Consider the following 20939-nt stretch of genomic DNA (forward strand, 5'->3'; position numbering starts at 1 on the left):
AATTCAACATCTTTCTTAAGTTATCACTATATTCCAATAGTAGCTAATTTAATTTACTTTTTAGTTAATGTTTTCTTTTCCATCCCTGTAAGCCAAAATATTTCGAAGAAAAACGTAGCGAGAGTTAAAAGAATCTTGCAGTTTATGGGAGAAACAGTCTTTTATAGTGCGCCTTCTCGCTTACGATGAATACAGAAATAAATGCATGCTGGACAGATTAGAAAAGTCAACTAACTCAACGTTGAATTTTAGTGTGTCATAATGTAGCAAAACTATTTTTTCTTTCAGTTACAAGACCTACAAAAAGAAGGCGTCATGAATGACATAGATCTAGGAGAAATTATGCAAGCTCTCTCCATTGGCTTAGTTGTTGCCACTTTCCTTCTAAATACCAGTCGAGCCTTAAAAGCCATCGCGTTATGCAAGGAGAGCTTGGTTTTGCTAAATAAACGGAGTAGAGAAAGGCAATTTATCAAAATAATTTACGAAGCAATCTATATAACAATGTTCAACGCGTACTGTCGAATCAGCGACAACACAAATGCGATAACATGCGGCAGGAAGCTTCTCGTCATTTGTCGCGAGTGTGGTGATACAGTCCGAGAAGGGGAGGTTAATATCGCACTAGCAAAGGTATATTGGAATCAAAGCAGGTACGTTAAGGCAAAAGAATTTAATGAGAGAGCAATCACTGTAATGAGAGAAATTGGGGACAGAGCACGAGAGGCAATATGTTATGTAAACCTAGGAACTGTGTTTAACTCTCTTGGTCAATATGCCAAAGCTAAAGAATATCTGGAGAAAGCACTTGCGATCAATACGGAAATGGGTAACAGAGAAGAAGAAGCAACATGTTATGGAAACCTGGGAGTTATCTTGAGATCTCTCGGTGAATATACCAAAGCGAAAGAACATTACGAGAAAGCACTTGCAATTACAAAGAAATTTGGAAACAAAGTGAGAGAAGCAGCAAATTACGGAAACCTAGGAAATTTGTTTCAATCTCTCGGCGAATATGTCAAAGCTAAAGAATATCAGGAGACAGCACTTGCGATCAGAATGGAAATTGGTGACAGAGCAGGAGAAGCGTCAAGTTATGGAAACCTGGGAACCGTGTTCAGCTCTCTTAGTCAATACGTCAAAGCTAAAGAATATCACGAGAAAGCACTTGCTATCACAAAGAAGATTGGAGACAAAGAGGGACAAGCAGCATATTACGGAAACCTTGGAGGTGTGTTCCAATCTCTCGGCGAGTATGTCAAAGCTATAGAATATCAGGAGACAGCACTCGCTATCAGAATGGAAATTGGTGACAAAGCGGGAGAAGCGATAAGTTATGGAAACCTGGGAACCGTGTTCAACGCTCTTGGCCAATATATCAAAGCTAAAGAATATCACGAGAAAGCACTTGCTATCACAAAGAAAATTAGAGACAAAGAGGGACAAGCAGTAAATTACGGAAACCTTGGAACTGTGTTTCAATCTCTTGGCGAATATGTCAAAGCTAAAGAATATCACGAGAAAGCACTTGCGATCAGAATGGAAATTGGTGACAGAGCAGGAGAAGCGTCAAGTTATGGAAACCTGGGAACCGTGTTCAGCTCTCTTAGTCAATATGTCAAAGCTAAAGAATATTACGAGAAAGCACTCGCAATCAGAATGGAAATTGGTGACAGAGCAGGAGAAGCGACAGACTACGGAAACCTAGGAACTGTGTTTAAATCTCTCGGTCAATATGTCTTAGCTGAGGAACATTTCGAGAAAGCACTTGCTATCGCAAAGGAAATTGGAGACAAAGAGGGAGAAGCAAGAAATTACGGATACCTAGGAACTGTATTTCTATCTCTGGGTGAATGTATCAAAGCTAAAGAGTATCTCGAAAAATCACTGAAGATCAGAATGGAAATTGGTGACAGGCGAGGAGAAGCAGAAGTTTACGCCAACCTAGCAGGAGTGTCTCTATCTCTAAGAGAATATTGGAAGAGTAAAGAATATTATGATAAAGCACTCGCAATTTTTAATGAAACTGGCTGCAAAACAGAAGAGGCAACAGTTTATGGAAATCTAGGCGTTTTGCTCCAATCTCTTGGCGATAATGTCAAAGCCAAAGAATATTACGAGAAATCTCTTGCGATCAAAATTCAAATTGGTCACACAGAAGACGAAGCATTAAATTACCATCGCCTGGGGTCTGTGCTTGGAGCACTTAGTGAATATGCCATGGCTGAAGAATACTTGGAGAAGGCACTTACAATAGGTAAAGACTTTAAATACGCTGAAATTGAGTTTGAGTGCTATGTTAGTCTCACACTGGTAAAGCTCTCAAAAGGAAAGCTCCAGGAAGCGTTTTCCTATCTGTCCCATAGTATTAAAAAATACGAAGATTTGCGAGGAGTTAATTCAGAAAGTGATCACATTAAGATATCATTGGCAGACGAGCACAGTTTTCCCTACCAGCTGCTCAGTCGCTTGTTGTGTGCCACTGGAAAGCCCAGGAATGCCCTTAATGCTGTAGAACTGGGACGGGCTAGAGCCCTAGCAGACTTGATGGGCACTCAGTACTGTGCTGAAAAACACATATCAGCCGACCCGCAATCATGGACTGGCGTTGAAAATGTCATCAAGAAAGAAAGTGACTGCACTTGTCTATACATTTCGTACGATTCTCAAGAAGTGTTTTTGTGGCTTCTCGACAAAAGCGGAGCCATTCATTTTCGAAATATTTCAGTGGAGAAAAAGACCCTTCACACCAGATTAGCAAAGGTTGCCAGAAATTTGGATGAATTTTTTGCTATCATGGCTGAAAGCTTCCGCAGCTTTGGTATTTTACCTGACGACGTTTGCGAAGATCGATCTTTTAATGACATTGAACCGAAACTCGAATCTCGTCAAGAAGAGAGTCTTGAACGTTTACGGCGAGGAAAGGATAAGGATGATCCCGAACCGAGTCTACGGTTGTTCTACGAAATGCTGATCAATCCCGTGTCCGACCTTCTTGACGAGCCTGAAGTCATCATTGTTCCTGATCGCGGCTTGTACCGTGTTCCATTTCCAGCTTTACTTAATGAAAGTGGAAAGTATTTATCAGAGACTTTCAGAATCCGCATTGCTCCTTCTTTGACGACTCTGAAGCTCATACAGGACAGTCCCGCAGACTATCACAGTCAGACTGGTGCTCTGGTAGTGGGTGATCCTGATGTAGGTGTGGTGATTTACAGGGGAAATGTCAATAGGAAATTTGTACCACTGCCTGGTGCAAGAAAGGAAGCAGAGATGATTGGACAACTGCTAGGCTTTCAGCCTTTGTTAGGACAGCACGCAACGAAGCAAGCAGTACTTGAGAGGATAAATTCAGTGAGTCTGATACATATTGCCGCACATGGTAATGCTGAAAGAGGAGAAATTGCTCTTGCTCCTTCTGGCTTAACTGCTGAGACTCCACAAGAAGACGACTATCTTTTGAAAATGTCTGACATTTCACAAGTGCAAGTGCGAGCTAAACTGGTGGTACTAAGCTGTTGTCACAGTGGCCGTGGACAAATTAGAGCCGAGGGAGTTGTTGGAATCGCTCGTGCGTTCTTAGGATCCGGCGCACGCTCAGTGTTGGTGGCACTGTGGGCTCTGGAGGACAATGAAACAGAACTGTTGATGAGTCGTTTGTACGAGCACCTTGTTCGTCAAGTAAGTGTCAGTGAGTGTCTTCATGAGGCCATGAGGTGGATGAGAGAGAACGGCTTTAGCAAGGTCCACGACTGGGCACCGTTTATGCTGATTGGGGATAACGTGTCATTTGCTTTTCCAAAAAAAGTAAGTAATCGCAAAATAAAAGCAGTTCACTCTTCTAACTACGTGGGTTCCTTGTGTGAGCTAAATCAAACTTAGTACGATCATAAATTTCATTACAAATAACAAACTCAGAATGAAATAAATCTTACTGTGCCGTGACATCAATAAACAGAAACTTCATATCACTAATAATATTTTGAATTCCTGTTGTTTGGACAATTTTGGGGGGTCAAAACACATACTTTTTGTTTTGATTTGACACTCTTTCTTGTGATCTTCAAATTTTGTAAGTTGTGCCTACTACTAAGATTTTAAAGTCATTCTTTTAAGAGCTTCTTGCAATTGAAAACCAGTGTTAACATTAAAAAGTAGCATTTCAGTCAAGCAGGATTTATAATGTTTATAAACATTAGGTTGCTGAGACTGCGCAGTACGGACTGAAAAATCATCTTTAAAGAGCTTATGCTATTGAAAAACAGTGTTAACAAACGAAACTAGCCTTCCCGTCACGCAGGGTTTTCCTGTTATGTTTTAGACTTTTTGCCATTTTATTCAGTAATATTTCTTCTGGTGAATCTTGAGGAGATATTAACAAGTAAATGAGCCGACAACACTACAAGCTGATTAAGATGGCAAAATGGAAGTTAAACTTCAGTTTATTTTATTAAGTACAAGAAAGCGCTAACGAGAAATCTGTTATATGTTGTTTCGGTCAATTTTTGTCAACGTTCTTATTTTTGCTTTGTTTACCTTTTTAATGTTGTAGGAGTAAGACATGTTCAATTGAAGGAGGACTCTATGCAGACCAACATCAAGCAAATGAGTTAAGAAACCTCTGCAAGGACAGTGTTCATTTCTCTCGAGCAGCAAAGAAACGTTTTTAATTGTTATTTTGAATGACTTTGATACAGTAATAAGAATAATAACTAATGATTTTCTAACGTTCTTAAACCGCAGGTCTGTCAAGTGCATTGCATGAACCTTGTTATACGATATTTCATTTTATATGTATCAAAAAATTACTGCACGAGGAAGCGACGTAATTAGAGGCGTGCTTAAACTTGTGCTTAAAAACTAGTAGAATATTCTAAAGCGATATCTAAATCGTAGTGAAGTGTTGTAAATAGAATCACTCCAAAAAAATCGCCAATATTTTCGTGTACGTATAAGAATCTAATTTAACTCCCACCCCAACTAACTGCCCTGGGTCTACTAGTAAGGTGAAGTCTTGACAGTACAAGATCTTTCCCCTCTGCTGAATGTTGATTGGTAATTCAAATGTCGCTGGCATTGGCCGTATGCAAGGTTATCGCGAACAACGAATTCTTTCTGGAGAAACAAACAGGCACAACATCAAAACCCTTCCCAGCGGAAGTTACTCCACCTGCAAAGGGCGAGATTCACTACCTCAATTTTTTCGCGCTCACGTTTTGAGCGTCGCTGACACTTTTATCGCTCAGGGTTCGTGTTTCGCAGCTCAACTTTCGGCCAATTTATTTAAGATTCTAGTATATTGAAGTAGATTCTAGTATATTGAACAGGCTTTTTCTGAGGGTCTTGATCTTGAGATGATAATAGTTAACTAGCAACCGCTAAACCTTGCGTCCCATTCCTTGGTCGTAAGTGAGGATGGTGGTTCGTTTACTACGGTTAGCAAGCCAGTTCTTGGAATGTCGTAGAAAATTAGAGAACACAAGATGAATTTCATGAAGAAACACTTGCAACTGCGCGTGTTCTGAAATTTCTGAAGTGTTTTCAAATAACCAGAGTGCTATCTGGCAATCTAATACAGGAGTGTGACTACTTTATAATAACACTTTAAAGAAAGATTTATCGCATACGAAACAATTAAACACGGTGTATTTTGTTTTATCTCTTTTGATAAAACATTTAGGGGCTCGTCCACACACTGCCGGCGGAATTCGAAAGACGGAGGTTTCACTCTGAAAACGCATCAAATGTTCTCCATCCACACTACGCCGGACTTAAAAAACGCAACAATCACAATTCAGTTTAGATTTGTGTTTGAGGAAAACTCAGTCAGACAAATAACATGATTATCATGACTCGATCGTTTCGAAAATACATTTTTCAATTTTTTTTTTCGTTCACACGAAAACAAAAAGCCGGCGTTTTCAAATTCCTCCAGTTCGAAGGGTGTTTTTGAAAAGCTCCGTTTTTATGACGGATTAGTGTGGACGGTACGCCTAACCGTAGAAATAAAGCTGCGTTTATGAAATTCTACGGCGTAGCGTGAACGCTGCCTTAATGTACCCAGTAACTAATCCGTATTATAACAGTGCAAATGGAAAGATAAACATAGTTAAAACAATTAGGATATCTGAATTATTTTACTCAGCTTCCGTGCTCCCTGTTCCAGATCACTACATCCAAGAAATAAATAAGCTAATTTTCAACCTTATTTTGGGCAGGAAAGCCCCATAAAATCAAAAAAAAAAACCATAATTGGAGAAAAGAAAAACGGCGGATTGAAAATGTGTGAGTTTAAGATCATGGAAAAAGCGCTCAAAATAACTTGGGTCAACAGAATTCAAGACGAATCCCAAGCCTCCTGGAGAATAATTCCTAACAAGCTCTTGCACAAACATGGTGGTCTTACCTTCCTAACAAAATACAACTTTGCAACAAGTATACTTGACCTTGATGATACGCTTCCCACATTTTATAAAAAAAAATGTTAGATTATTGGTGTGAGTTCAAAATCTCAACGGGCATCGATTCCAAAGCAAATCCTGAAAACAAAATCATAGTGTGGAATAACAGGAAAATCCTTGTGGGAAAAAAACCTGTCTTTTATCAAAATTGGTATCACGCCGGCGTTACCAAGAAAAACGACACATTAAACCAAAATAAGGATTTTTTGAAGTGGCATGAACTTGCAATACAATTCAATTTGAAGGTTCCCTTCACTATATACTATATACTATACTGAGCCTTTTTACTTTAGTTTTATATGCTGCTGATGTTTATGGTTGATTAAAATTTAATTTTATATTTATTATTTAACTATAAGCTTGTACATATAGGGGTAAAAACTACATGTGTATATTATGTGTCACTGTAATGTAATAACAATTAAGAAAAATAAAAGATGCGAATAGCGTAAGAATAGTATTCTAATTGACAGTGGTGTAAGTAACCAGTATTGTAAGTCCTGTAAGTAAGTTATGTAATTAGCCGTAACTTATATAGTGTATTATTATTGGTGTAATTATGTAGTATTGTAGGTAATGCATTTTATTGTACTGTTAAAAAAAATAAAATGTCAATTTTTAAAAAAAATAAATAAATAAGATAAAAATAACAGCGCGAAGGAATCAAGTACAAACGAAGACATATTCTTTCAAACATAAGTAATTTATTCAGAAACTATTCTCATTTAAAATTTTATGTATAACTTTATGATATAATTACTTTATATACGCTGCACTGGTTTGCATGTCTTTGTGCCTGACTTTCTGAAAAGCTACCACGAAATAAAGTATTCTCTAACGGAATAAAAAATAACGATCTATTCTTGTATCTTTTTAACAAGGCAAAGATGCTCAGTAAATTTAATGAATTAGTCCGTAATCCAGCAAATTTGGCGAATTCATGAAAGGCATCTGTTATTGATCCAATAAACGGTCAACAACAGGTATAAACAATAGATATCTTTCATAATTTGCAACTATTGTAAAACAGTTTATGACTCAATGACCATTTTATTGGACTAATATCTATTCACAGCTGTTGTATATGGTCTGACTTTAGTGCGTAAAAATCTAAATTGCGCTGTTAACTTTTAATGGCTCAGAAGCCGAAAAGTCAGGTATAAAATTAATATAATATTAATTATCTTTCAACTTAGTTCTTTGGCTAAATAACATATGTGTTTCACGAGTGATGATAGAAGTTTAGTCTGTCATGGTGAACCATGGATGCTGCAGAGTTTGTCTCGGAGTTGGACGATTGCTTGGAGTCGTGTTCAGCAGCGAGTAAATAAGGTTCTTTGCCTCTGTTGAAAAAAATGAAAAGATAAATATCAAGATGTATACAAAAAATAAAGACTCAGAGTCAATGAATATCAGTCGTGTATAAACATGAGAGATCATTTGGGAAATGTGGTCAAACGCGGTCTTTCGAGTTTGATATATTATAATATACCTGAAACATTCCTAATTATTGGATCATGGGGCTGAAATTACCCGTTACACAATCAATATGGAAGGTGAAAGTTTATAAAGAAAGAAACAGTGAAAGTGTTTGTACTTGACAAATCAAGTAGAGATTAAGAAGGAAATACCTGGTGAAAGCTGGTGTGGTACTCAAGGTGCCATGCGCAGAGCGTGACGTGGATGTTTAAATGCTGGTACTACAGGTGACAGCATATCCACAAGAAGGATTCCCATTTGCCACACAGTGCCCTGACAGCCGTCATATTGCTTGGATTTACTGAATTCAGGAGGCATGTACTGTGGTGTGCCTGAATGCAAACAAATCCCACTATCACATAAGCTGCCAGGTATTATTTTACTTGCAAATGTCGCACACAAGACACTCCAGCATTATTCTCACCTCTGAAATTTGTGAAAGGTTCTTGTTGAACTTCAGATGCCAGTCCAAAGTCAATCAACTTGGTTTCATCAGTGCACATGTCCACCAGGATGTTCTCTAGTTTGATGTCTCGGTGTAGGACACCAGTCTCCTCGCAGCTGATGTTGGCCTGCAGGATCTGGGTAAAGTATTGTCGCGCTTCTCTTTCTGTCAGTGGTCGTCCCATGCTCTCTCGGTCGTGTATGACGTCAAATAGGTCTTCACAGACTTTCCATGACGTAAACATAATGCTCATCGGTGTCGACCACTCCATATATGTCGATCACGTGACGGTGCCTTGCTTGGCGTTGAAGATAAGCCTCGGTTGGAATTTCTCCCCCGTTTATCTATAACAAGGGAGGAGAGGAAGGGTTAGTTTTGTTTAAACACCATTTTTCGTAATCTTCCACTGGTTTTCGCAAGTAGCACATGTTAACATTTTTCGACTTAAATTACAGCTGCTGCTTTACCCTTACTTTATAGTCGCTCTGAAACAAGAGATTATGAAGGTAGGTACCTTGATAATCTCTTGCTCTGAAACTATCAGCCGCAGCCTTTTCCATTCATAACCCAATTGTACATTTACCAACCTTTCTAACTTCCTTAACTGAGCTTTTCTGCACAAATTTAAGCGCCACCTGAGAGGAAAGATCAATTCAGTTAGTTCTGCTCTGTTCTACATATATATTGGAAAATAATGCTATATTTGGACATTCTCAACTGCTTTTACTGGTAAACAAGACCAGTTCTGGAAGCTCGCAGTGTTTTGCTGGCATGAGGCAGACACTAGTGGAAGTCCAGAATAAAACAAGACCTTATATTTATCAGTCTTGCGCGAGTGCCCAATGAAAGAAACACAGCTTTCAATAAAAAAATAAAAATGCGGAAGAATATTGAGTTCAACTTACCGGCAGATTGTCCGCTTTGCGTGTTGCAGCGACGACTTGACCGAATGAACCAGCTCCGAGGACTTTTCCTATGTCATAATCAGCGAGCTCGGCTGCAAGTCAAAAGAAGGGAAACATCCAACTTTAGCAAGCCTTCAACCAAATCACGGTCATTCCCAAAGATATGGACACTATCAATAAAAGATAATTCAACTTACCTTGAGAAGCTAGTTTGTTAATATATTCTGGCACTTTAGAAAGTTTCTCTTGATCGTCTTCATAAAGGTAATCCCAAGATGACAAGCTGTCGGCTGACAGTGTAAATTTCATCTCAGCATTTACCCAGTCGGGTTCTGAAGAAAGACGAAATGCACAGAACGCAGGATTATTAGCACGGCTAGAATATAACGGTATCGATGTTTATTTGTTTGTCATTGGGTCATTTCAAGTCAATGATCTAATGCCCTAATTTTGTTGCAGGAAATTACTGAAAAAACTATCTGTAGACTAAGATAACATGGCGTAAATGTAGCGATTTTAAGTTCGAGCCGTATAAGAAATCACCTTACCTCATAATCGAGAGACAAAAAGCTCTCGTAACTACTGATTTTTTGCAGAGAATCTTTGTCAGACTCACTCCAGATACATCTCAATTTGTTTCTGTGGAAAAACAATAAAAGACGAGTTCATTCAGAAACTTGTTTAGAAAGTTGTTGAAATATGTTTCTTATTATTATTATGATTACCTCTGGAATTTAGAAGCGCTTTTTCCCCGTCTCTGGCTAAAGCAATCCTTTGATGAAAAAGAAGGAAAAGTTATTATTTTTTATTTTTTATTTTTTTATTTTTTTTACACTGGCAATAATTCAAAAATGAACAGAGAGTACGTTTTTCTTAAAATATATTTGTAAGGTAAAAACATTGCATTCCTTTCTTCGTTTGTTATTTTAAATCTCTTTTCTTATGCAAAGGAAAACTCTAAAACAGAAAGGAACGAATCAAGAACATATTTTACTGCTATATCCCCAAACGAAAATCAAAACGATTCTTAATCTATGAATAAATGTTTTCACAGTATTTTCAGAAGTCTTCACGTTATTTAAGTCAAATGAATTCTAACTCACCTCATTTTCCGTGCGCCCTCTTTTCCTCGGCGAAGTTGTTTCTGTTTCCATTTTGCGCTTTCTTTTTAAGCGCGAGCTTTCCGACAAATTCGGATAATTAATCACACGATTTTCACCGCGTGATTCCATGCCGTTTGATGAGTATTCATTAATCTCAGACATGGTCAATCTCCAGTGATTCAACAACAAACTAACTTGATACTGCAGGCGAACAGAGTGAAGAAATTCTCGCAGTGTCCTCGGCAAGCTAACTTGTTCACAACTGATCGTTTCCATAGTAAACTTGTAAACTAGAGCCATTTTGCCGTTTGTGACGTGTTTATGATGTCTTGCTCGCGCTGCCGCTCGCGCTTAATGTGCGCGCGCAAACAGACGTTACCCGTTTTCACTCAGGAGGAAAACTGAAATCATTTACTCTACTAAAATCGTCAGAAAACAAAGCCATGGCACAACGAAGATTTTCGCACCGAAATTATGTATCTGTAGGTCGATCTTGTGGTAAATATTTGGTCCACACGTGCTGATAGAATCATGGATCTCGAGCCGTTTGATTAATAAATGGAACATGAAAAAAGGTTCCTTAGAGTTAATTTTATGTCTTAGGTTTTCTCACCAAGTATGTTTTTTTTGCAATCCGGCAGTTTTTTCAAGAGTGTAATTGAGTCAGTTCTCGCCACAGTCCGCCAGTTATTGAGTCGCCTCAGTTCCTATGTACAAGTCGTTGCTTTTATACTGTTGGAAGATACCGATATTCTCTGCCCGATCAGTTTTTTTGCCGGAAGTTTGGCTTGCTAGTGGTGCAAAATGTTCCTCTGTAGAGGGGCGGTACAGTTAATCGCCGTGATCTTTATGGACGTTCATTGGATCTCAGCCGGTTTGGTCTTCAGTAAAACTGTACTTTATTGCAATTCATAAGGATAGCTTGCTTGGCTTTAGTTTTCCTTTTCTTATGGGCGACGTTTTTAAGTGAAGCTTTCTTGAAGAGATTACCTAAAACCCTTCATTGCTCTGTAACCGGCTGGGTATGCGCGAAATCTAGTTACATTAAGAAGCGTACAGTGAACTTTATGATGCATACCTCATGCTAGTGGCCTAATTTCACAAGGAATGTGTTCTACTGTGAAATGAGATGCCGAAAATTTTGATATGGTACCTTGCATACAATGTGTACGATCTCCTACATGAAATATGTAAGACTTCGAAATCTATAAAACCTATAAACAAAACCTAAACAAATCATTTTTAAAATCGTAACCAGTTATACCTGCTCAGAAACTGAAATTTCTTGGGTAAGAATATACAAGATCTAGTGCGCGACTGATTTTCCGGGAATTCGATCGACGTTTTGAAACGTTTCTCAGAAGAAAATGAACGGCTTCAAAAAGATTATAAAGAATTTCTAAAGTAAAAATAGAACAAACAACCAGAATTCATGTAATCAAATAAACAGTGCACGTTGAACTTTAGTCACTAAACCAAACAATTGTGACACAGTTGTTAAACGATCTTAATTGGCCACCCCTTAAATTAAGAAGGAAATGTCACCGCATAGAAGTTTTTCACGAATCGCTGCATGGCAGAAACACGATTTCCATCCCAGCTGCAGCTCAAATAAAGGTGCTTTCACACAAGATCACAGGCAACCTACATCAATCCAGGCACAAGAGGAAAGATCTACAAAAACAGCTCCTTCCTAAGAACAATGACAAAATACAACAGCTTTCCATCCAACATACGTCAGTTCAAACCAGAGACCCCTTTCTGAATGGCTCTACAGGCACATTTTAACATTTAACAATTTTATTTATTTATTTATTTTTTTAAATGCACCATACACAGAATATTATTGCAAGTGCTAGCCTGGCGAACTGGAGTAAAGCAACTGTTTTACGGATTTTTTCCCATTAAATTTGACAAAAGCGATAAGAGAACTCTTCAAATAAGCTAGATTGCCCATTTTAAACTATAATGCAAAGAGAGACGCGAGATATTATCGCAAAACTATTTTTGCAACTCCTCTCAGAGGAAACACGCTGAGAAAAGTCGCTAAAGTGGTCCTCCAACATGGCGCACTTTAAATTTGAGCTCACGTGATCGCACACATGCAATTAAAACTCGTCCTTGTTTTGAAAGACAGGTCAGAATGAACAAAGTTTGAAGAGTCTTGTTAGATGCCTCTTGCTATGTATTATAAAGATGCTTGGCTTGATAGAATCGGTTATCAGTCTTTCGTCAAACATTCCTTAAGATCAAGAAGAGCAGGTTAAGTCCAGGATTCGCCGCAAAAAAATCAGTTCCTTTCCGTCATTGTTAAGTTTAAGTGAAATGTCGTTTCAGTTTCCAGGATTCTCAAACAGTCTATTTAATCACATTAGGAAAGACACTGCGTGGAGTTTCTATTAACACCTTCGCAGTTTAGCGGTGTGACAACCAGGTTGTGTATCTAGTGTCTCGCAACTTTATTTCGTGATTTCGACATCATTTACCCATGCACCGGCGGAAGGTCTTAGTCCAAAATTCCATACCAACTTTTTCATTTTCCAAATGTCATCAATGCGCAAATATCTTGCTTGCGTTGTCAATGATCTCACCAGCAAATTTCATTTTCTAATTTTCGAAAGGAACGCAAGACTTTAATAATGACGGTTTTCCGATATTTTACTTTCCAAAGCAAACAGTATAAAATAAAATTGACAGAAAAGTTCACTCTATTCAAGGAATGCAACAAGCTGGTCCTCAATCTTCCATCTCAAAATTGCCGTGGTGAGTAGAACTTACCTTGTATTGTTATGTCTTTTATTGTCGTTAGGAGTATCACTAAATATTAAACAGGGCAATTTATTGTGTCGGTGAGATATACATACACAAATTAGCAGCTGTATATCTGAGTGACATGCAGTGAAGAGGTCCAGGAATAAACTCTTGACAATAGCTTATTCACACATGTGATTTAGGAAACACCGTGTAAGAAAGCGTGCGCGAAAAGCCTTACTTCTTTAACCTAATAGGAGCACGTAAAGTGCTTTCTATATATACGCGTTATTTCGCGGAAAACAAACTATGATTTATTGTACGTAAATATTTTTTCTTTAAGTTTTAAGAAATATTGTTTAGCACACAATTTCTTCACTCGTTTCCCCATAAATAAGATTAACTGACAAGCATTCATTTCAGTTTTGACTTTTTAACTATTTTCTTTGATCGAAAATCAACAACAAAACATAGGCAACTGATATTAGTTTACTTCTGTCCTTGATAGTCGGTTTTTGTCCTGCATAGAATTTCTAAAATGAGACTGTGGTCGCGTAGAACGTTGTTAAACGGTGCACAACGAAGTATGAGGCTCTACGAAGTTATAATTTCCCCGCCGTTTCTTTGTAAAGTAGGCTAATCTGGTTTTACTTCAAAACGTCCACCTCATACAAAATCCACTGTTAGGCGACAATACTTGCCTCGTACCGCGCAGCACTCCCGAACGGATCACGCGATGGTCCTGTATCGGAAGTAATGTTCATTGGCTATCAGTGGTCCCGTCAACTAATGTCAATCAATCATAAAAGCTGGGCGGATGACTTTTTTTAACGGAATCGTACCATGCGTAGTATTTCCATTTCGAGCAACCTGTACTACCATTTTCCAGCTACCGTGAACGGCCAACTTTTTTCCGCGTTGTTCCATGCTTCAAACATTCAGGTTTGACTAGACAAACAGTCGCGTTTTTTAATTGAACCAATTAACGTTTAGAGCGTGAACACGTCAAGTTTTGACAGCTTCGCTTAAATGTTTCTGCACGTGAAAGACAGGTTTTGAAAACGTTGCGTCGAGTTTTTTTGTAACATTTTAAAGTACGTTCGCGCGCTGTAAACCATGTCGGTCGTGCAAGTCAAGATTGTATACTCACATTACTCGACGGAAAGGTTCACTCCGATTTTTTTACACTCTTCCCCGTAAAACCGTAAACACCAGAGAAAATTTCTGGAATATTAATTGTTTCGCGACCAATCAGATGCGAGATGAAACTGCAAAAGATAACCGCCAAACCGCAACATAGATTAGTTAGGACTTGACACGAAACAACGATCGAGCTGGCTATTTCTTCCAACGAGCTGGCTTTTTCTTCCACGACTATTTCTCAAAAACCCAAACTACCGAATTCGGAATAGACCTAGAAGCGAGGCTGTCGATAAAACCAGGAGCATGGAACATTCCGGAACATCCCGGAAGATCGAATAATTATCATAATTATGTGAAAAATATGTAAAATTAAATTTTAAAAACTAAAATAAACAAAAATAAACTGGTATCAGCTCGAAATATGAAAAGATATTATTGGGGACAGGGAAGTCGGTAGCAGAGGGGTAGGGAACGTTGGGTATTCATTCAACTGACCACAATAAGTACAGGCTCCTCTTCTTTCCCGCCAATTGCGTCACGTCGCTTTTCAGCACTCTGTTTTTCAACACAAACATGGACGATTCTGACGATGAATGCCAGGTAATTTATTGCGTCTTCTTTCCTGATCCCTGATTTCTTCAACATCTGAGGTGTTTGTCCGAGCATCATACAGTTGCTTGTTAAGTTAGTAATCATAGTTTTGTCCTTATTCCATCTTCATGTTGCTATTTATCGTCCTCAGTTTTCGCGCCGCTCCGCTAGGAACGCCCGGCACTACGACCCACTAAGTGCAGACTCGGCCTTTCCGGAAGCCCAAGTTAACAAGCAAGTTATTATTAATAAACTAGTGGTAATCAAAGATTTATAGAGCAGCGCGTTCACGCGCGGTTTTCGCATGTCTAGTTTACTTTGGTGGTGTTCGAATGGCTCGATAGAAAACTAAGTTTGAACGAATGTCAGATAACGATCTGCGCGTGAAGGTGAACTAGCGATGAATAGATTATAGCCTGCGGTAAAAGTATTTTTAATAAATAAATTAATTAATTATTAAATTGCACTGGACAAACATTTTCCAGGAGATGCATTTGAACTGTTGACGACACTTAGAATTCAATTTCAGATCCCCAACACTTGTAACAAATATTTCTAGAGACAATAAAGGTTTGACCAGCGACCCCGCAAGACAGCGCGCGCGTCGCCAAATGTTTTTAAATTGTGTGTTTGTATTTGTTTACACTGTCACCAGAGGTCGAGCAGTCTGAACTAGTTTAGACAAGAAACTCGATGCCGAAAAGTTTCTATTTCTATCTCATGGAGAAACTATTTCTTCATGAGATATCGTGTATACGCATATCTTTGTATTGACGCAATGAATTGAATAAAGAAATCACACTCGTGTACCCATACTTTTAGGTCTGATTAAGGAGTTCGAACGTCACCACCTTAGTTTTCTGTGAAGAACGAAATCTGGGAATAAAGGACACTCACGTGATTAAACTGACGGTGAACGACTAGAAGGAATGGATTACTCTTCTTAGTTGTTAGCTTTCGCTCATTGCAGTCACTTTCATTTTTCTTTCTTTTTTCCTTTTTTTAATGTTTTTGTTTTGTTTTTATTTTCCGAGCTAATACCAGTTTATTTTTGTTTGATTTAATTTTTTAAAATTTTATTTTACATATTTTTCTCGTAATTATGATAATTATTCGATGTTCCGGGATGTTCCGGAATGTTCCATGTTCCTGGTTTTATCGGCGGCCATTTTTTGGGTGAGGGCTTCCCAGCTACAAAAAAATGCGGATCGAAAACCACCAATCACAGCGAACTTGCATGATCTTTTGAACTGCACGTGAAACAAACACCGGTCAGCATCGCTTCTGATTGGCTCTTTTTTTTTTTTTTTTTTTTTTTGCTCTCAGATGTGCTGTCTAGCCGTGTCTGATCCTATCTAATCGCGTTTCTGTAATATGTCACTAATATATCGTTCATATCTATTCTATGCTTATAAATAACCTGTAATAGATAAATAAGCTGTAATCAGTATTTGAAAACGGTAAAATTGAAATTTGTCGTGAAAGAAAAAGCCAGCTCGTTGTTTCGTGTCAAGTCCTGACTAATCCATGTTGCGGTTTGGCGGTTACCTTTTGCGGTTTCATCTCGCATCTGACTGGTCGCGAAACAATCGATATTCCAGAAATTTTCTCTGGTGTTCACGGTTTTACGAGAAAGACTGTAAAAAAAAATCGGAGTGACCAGACCCTTTCCGTCGGGTGATATGAATATACAATCTTGACTTGCACGACCGACATGGTTTACAGCGCGCGAACGTACTTTAGAATGTTACAAAAAAACTCTACGCAACGTTTTCAAAACCTGTGTTTCACGTGCAGAAACATTCAGGCGGAGCTGTCACAATCTCTTCGTTCCCCTTGACCAGCGGTCGGAAAACGAAGAGCTCTGGGAGCAACCACTTTGAAATAACCGAATTCTGCCCATCCGGTTTCACTGCGCAGTGTGTATCTATGCGCGCCGGCCATGCGCGCCTGAAATAGTTGCTACAAGAGTTCTTCGTTTTCCGACCGCTGGTCAAAGGGAAGAAGACTCTGGGAACGAGATTGGAGCTGTCAAAACTTGACATGTTCACGCTCTAAACGTTAATTGGTTCAATAAAAAAACGGGACAGTTTGTCTAGACAAACTTGAATGTTTGAAGCATGGAATAACGCAAAAAAAAGTTGGCCGTTCACGGTAGCTGGAAAATGGTAGTAATAGACAAAAAGCAAATACGAAGCGCGAGAAAACTCGCCTGTTCGCAGGTCAGAATTAAATGGCGAACTGGTCCAAACTGAAATGGAGAATTCTTATTGGTTCTCTGGGTGGTCCGAGGTTTGCAATACGACTGCCGAGTTGGACCGCTCGCGAATTAGTTTCGATTCCAGTTTCGACGACAGACCATGGTCTTTTGTTTCGGAGAATTACTTTTTCAAAACGTTGCTCAAAAGAAAACTGTTCCTTGTTAAGTAAAAATCTCCCTGCCTCATATTTGACGGGCAATTTGAGCCTAACCTTCAACCTATACAAATCTATTATTATTATTATTATTATTATTATTATAAGAAAGTACCCTGAAAAACGCTCGTAAATGTTTAAGGTCTAAACCATGCTACGGTTTTAGAAAAGTCTGTTTTTGACATTTTATCCGTGCATATTGTAAGAACATTTACGTTATTTAAATAATTTACTGTCAACTGCTTATTATAGATGGTGCAGTTCGCGCATGATGAATATTCGTCATTTGAGCGAGTTATTTAAGAGTCGCTGGAAATATCGAGAATGGCTGGCCAGGTTCGAAAAATCGAGAATCCTGAAACTTTGCCTGAAGAACGCTTTTAGGAAGCTGCTTTCGAAAATGTTATTCCGATTTTCTTAGAATTTAAAGTATTCGAGAAATTCGCAAAACACGAAAATACAGCTTTTTGCCTCATTAAATATGCAAAAAATATCTGGAAAATTGACAAAGTTCTCGGTATTCGCATTGAAACAATTTACAAAACTAGATTACGGGGTAAAATTGGCATAAGAGCTTTACCTTTCTTCTATCTAACAACAGGAAGTTTTAAATTTTTCAGGCATTTGGAAAGACTCCGTCCACCGTCGAAGAATTGCCTTTTCAAGCCCCTATGAAAACAACAAAAATTGCGTAGTTTTACGGGCTTAAGGTCATTCCTCACATTTGCATTGCGCATCCTTACTGCGCATAATTTATGGCGTCATTAGCGCGCGCTCGTGCACACGCACATTGAAAACATGACGGATTTGCCTTGATATTGAGCTCTGTCAGTTGAAAAATGGCTCTAGCTCACCAACGAGCACGGGCACCCCAATTTTTTTTCCACTCATTGTAATCAACTAATCATAAGCTTTGCGTGAGAAAAGACTTATCTAATTTCTATTGCTGAAAATTGAATAAATAAGAAAAGTAGCAGATACACGGTGGTCTTTTCTATTTGGCAGTCGGTAACCACGTCAAGAAATTTGGTTCAAATTTTTAACCAAGGATTTAGCTTTCTGTCTGAATCAAACTTAAAATGTTTATTTGTGTCCGACACAATGTATTGACTGTAGTTTAATGCGTGTTCTTATGAGTCCGGGCTCAGAAAGATGTTACAATTACTGGGAATGCGTTCTTATAATAAGCATTAAATAATGCCAAAATGGGGCATTTTCAATGCCTCACTGCTCCTTAATGAGCATGGGCACCCCCCTTTTTTTATTTCAAAATTGAAGTTAGCATATGACAAATATTCAGTGGACAAAGTTTGAACAAAAATCTATTGTCACTTTTATTTCTGAGGAATTACCTTAAAACGCATCTTGGTATGTCCGATATGGAACTTAAACAAGTACTGTGCAAAAGAGAGTCGTTTCTACATTAATAATATGGAAAAAAAAATTCTGGGCAGTGAAGGTTCACACAGGTAAAATGCAAAAGTTCGCTACAGTCTCTTCTCAAATATGCATAATACGGTATGTTCAAAGAACTCTATATTGTTGAGTTTTGCTCCATTTGTGGGCCTTGCTTTGTGGGAAATATACAAAACAAGACTTGATCCATGTCGTTATTACACCATCGTTTTTGATATTTCACGCAAGGTACATAAAACTACAGAAAATCCCCAAAATATAAATTCAAAGTCACATAGACTAAACACGCTACATGTATTGCGTGACTGGCGTCACGTATTATATATTTTCAGTTAGCTGCAATTGGAATTACTAACCAGATTTATTGAGGTTTAGACACTTGCTTATAATAGAAACATATCAGGGTTTTCTTTCCCGTTTATATACACTCGATTGGCCTGCAAATATTCGAAAGGAGACTTGTCTTTTGAAGTAAATTTTAGCATGTGTCTCGATTTTGATCTTGATGGAAAACGAATTAATTAGATGCACTAAACGAAACGAAGAGGTTTTATTAACGTGATCCAGCTAGACCAGGGAAGCAGGTTTTCTTGAAAAATAGAGACTGTTTGAGAACTATCCCTCGAGCTGACCTCGGTTGGAATTCGGCTTAGCCCAAACGTCGTGCTTCTGCCGTGCCGACCTCAAATAAATTTGTCCCGGCAGTGGCAATGACAAGAGCACAGCAGTAGTTCCAAACGTCGAATTTAATCAGTCGCGCAGAAGATCGGAAGACGCTTGCTTTGCTGAAGGCCATTTTAAATGCTACAAATATTAGCAACGGCAGTTGATGCAGCAGGCTATGAATTCAGTTCGACACGGCAAGAGTACGCCGAAGCCAAGTAGCGCTACACGGCATGCAAACTTTAGTTATCCACCCCCGGAGTGGGGGGAAGACTCACATAAAAATAACGGGGGTGCTTGTCGTACATTTTAGGGGTTAATCCTCAAAAGATCCACCGCGAGAGGTTTTGCGGTGCCGTTTAGGGGATTGAGCGAAAATATGACAGGGGATAATGCGTTATGTAAACGGTTGTCAGTTTAACCATCGATTTTCCCTCTTTCTTTATCATTTGGAAACTATTAAGGCTAAGTCGTAATTGAGGACACCAACAACGACAAAAAAAAAAAAGTCGTTAGAAATATATCGAGTAGTCATTCTATAAAGAGACTTTTCAATTTTCGTCAATTATGCAAATAAGTTCACCTAGCCTCAAGAACGTTTTTGTTTGCTGGCGCGCGTTCTTACTGCCCAGATTGTTTGTTTCAAATACTGATTGAAGAAGACCAAAAGTTCCGTCAAAGTATTTATTTCCACTCGATATTGGGCAAACTAAGACGCGTTTTAAGCCCGTAAAATTACGCAATTTTTGCCGTTGCCATAGGAGCTTGAATTCTTCGACAGTCGACGGAACCCCTCAAAATTTAATTTAATGTAAAGCTTTCATATATGCTTAGTTTATCCGGTGTTCTAGTTTTGTAAATTGTTTCAATGCGAACACCGAAAACTTCGACTCAAGCGCGGAAGTAGCACGACGTTTGAAACCATAGATGCACTCAGTTCGGCAGGCTAAACTGACCTCGGCGCGACTACTTATAGCACGGCAGGCGTAGCTTCGAACGGCTTGCTCTTGCCATTCACGTGCCGAACTAAGCTCCCCCTCCCCCCCCCCCCCTCCCCCCCACCTCCCCACTTTTTACGACGATGACATTTTATTTTGTTTTGGTATGAGCCGGTACACGTGAAAAAGTAGGACTAGGCCGAATTCCAACCGAGGTCAGATCGCAGCATAGTTTTCAAACAATCTAACTCTATTTTTCAAGAAAACCTGCTTCCTTGGTCTAGCTGGATTACGTTAATGAAACCTCTTCGTTTCATTTAGTGCATTTATTTAATTCGTTTTCCATCAAGATCAAAATCGAGACACATGGTTAAAAAATACTTTAAAAGACTAGTCTCTTTTCGAATATTTGCAGACTAATCGAGTGTGTATAGCCGGGAAAGACAAACCCCTATATGTCTATAAACCCCTATAAACCTCAATAATCTAGGAATTCCAATTAATTGGAGCTAACTGAAAATATATGTTACGTGACGACAGTCACGTAATACATGTAGCGTGTTGAACTTACATTTTGGGCTTTTTCTATAGTTTTATGTACCTTGCGTGAAATAATGAAACGATGTTGT

General features: G+C 38.6%; 2 protein-coding genes across 2 annotated transcripts; one reads left to right on the forward strand and one right to left on the reverse strand.

Moving 5' to 3' along the window:
• Positions 1-334: 334 nt before the first annotated feature.
• On the forward strand, positions 335-3882 carry LOC145467954 (uncharacterized). The gene has a single exon (XM_081451606.1). It carries the CDS (start codon positions 343-345, stop codon positions 3880-3882), a length of 3540 nt encoding a protein of 1179 aa, XP_081307732.1. The 5' UTR covers positions 335-342.
• Positions 3883-8114: 4232 nt separating this feature from the next.
• On the reverse strand, positions 8115-8569 carry LOC145467963 (serine/threonine-protein kinase pim-2-like). The gene is made up of 2 exons (XM_081451618.1): positions 8365-8569; positions 8115-8272 (listed from the first exon to the last, which is right to left on the reverse strand). Exons 1-2 carry the CDS (start codon positions 8567-8569, stop codon positions 8115-8117), a joined length of 363 nt encoding a protein of 120 aa, XP_081307744.1.
• Positions 8570-20939: the final 12370 nt, after the last annotated feature.

This window comes from Orbicella franksi, chromosome 2 (genome assembly GCF_964199315.1).
Source record: "Orbicella franksi chromosome 2, jaOrbFran1.1, whole genome shotgun sequence".
NCBI classification, from domain to species: domain Eukaryota; kingdom Metazoa; phylum Cnidaria; class Anthozoa; order Scleractinia; family Merulinidae; genus Orbicella; species Orbicella franksi.